The sequence below is a fragment of the Procambarus clarkii genome, chromosome 29 (assembly GCF_040958095.1).
Source record: "Procambarus clarkii isolate CNS0578487 chromosome 29, FALCON_Pclarkii_2.0, whole genome shotgun sequence".
Classification (NCBI taxonomy): domain Eukaryota; kingdom Metazoa; phylum Arthropoda; class Malacostraca; order Decapoda; family Cambaridae; genus Procambarus; species Procambarus clarkii.
In genome coordinates this window covers 3,572,601-3,573,238 of record NC_091178.1, presented here as the reverse complement: position 1 = coordinate 3,573,238, position 638 = coordinate 3,572,601, and the positions used below count along the sequence as shown (strand labels likewise).

The following is a 638-nucleotide window of genomic DNA, read 5'->3' as shown; positions in this document are numbered from 1 at the left end:
AAATGGGGAACTATAATGAGGGGGAAGAGAAAGGGTGGAAGAGGAACGAAGAGTGAGAGAGAGAGAGAGAGAGAGAGAGAGAGAGAGAGAGAGAGAGAGAGGGTACGAGAGATCTCCTAAAATCAGTTAGTATCAACATATTATCTTCTTAAATGATTTGCAACTTTTAATATCCGCACCAATTTGCAATTTGCAATTCCAAACGTATCCAACCCACAGCTTATCCGACGGTGCTAGAGAATGGGGCGATGATAGAATAGGGAGGGGGGAAAGAGAGGGGTAAGAGAGAGAGAAGGGCAAAAATCTATTCGAGGACGAAAGAGAGAGGGTAATGAAAGATGAGGAAACTAAGAGGATTAGCTAGCGGGAGAGAAAGAGAGGAAGCGGAAGGGAAAAATGGGAGCGAGAGTAACGAGAACAGACCATTTTTTGGCGTATATCGAGAAAACTCAGCAAGGTAAGGAGGGGGGGCCATTAACTGCACAATTAACGAGGGATGTTATGGCGTAACGAAGCAAGAATTTTGGCGGCCGAGGAAGGATGAGAAATTGTGCACGAAACTGAGATATGTGCGCTAATATGCGGGGTAAAGATTCCTGGTATGTTGCGGGTATGTGGCTGGGTGGTTGGGGGGGGGG

At 46.4% G+C, this 638-nt stretch overlaps 1 protein-coding gene across 1 annotated transcript in view; it reads left to right on the top strand.

The window, feature by feature from the left end:
* The first annotated feature begins 338 nt into the window (after positions 1-338).
* The window catches only part of LOC138369557 (uncharacterized), a 7,720-nt gene continuing 7,420 nt past the window's right edge, over positions 339-638 (top strand). The window contains exon 1 of the mRNA XM_069332975.1: positions 339-457. Coding sequence (XP_069189076.1) covers positions 339-457 — 119 coding nt within the window. The remainder of the gene's footprint in view (positions 458-638) is intronic.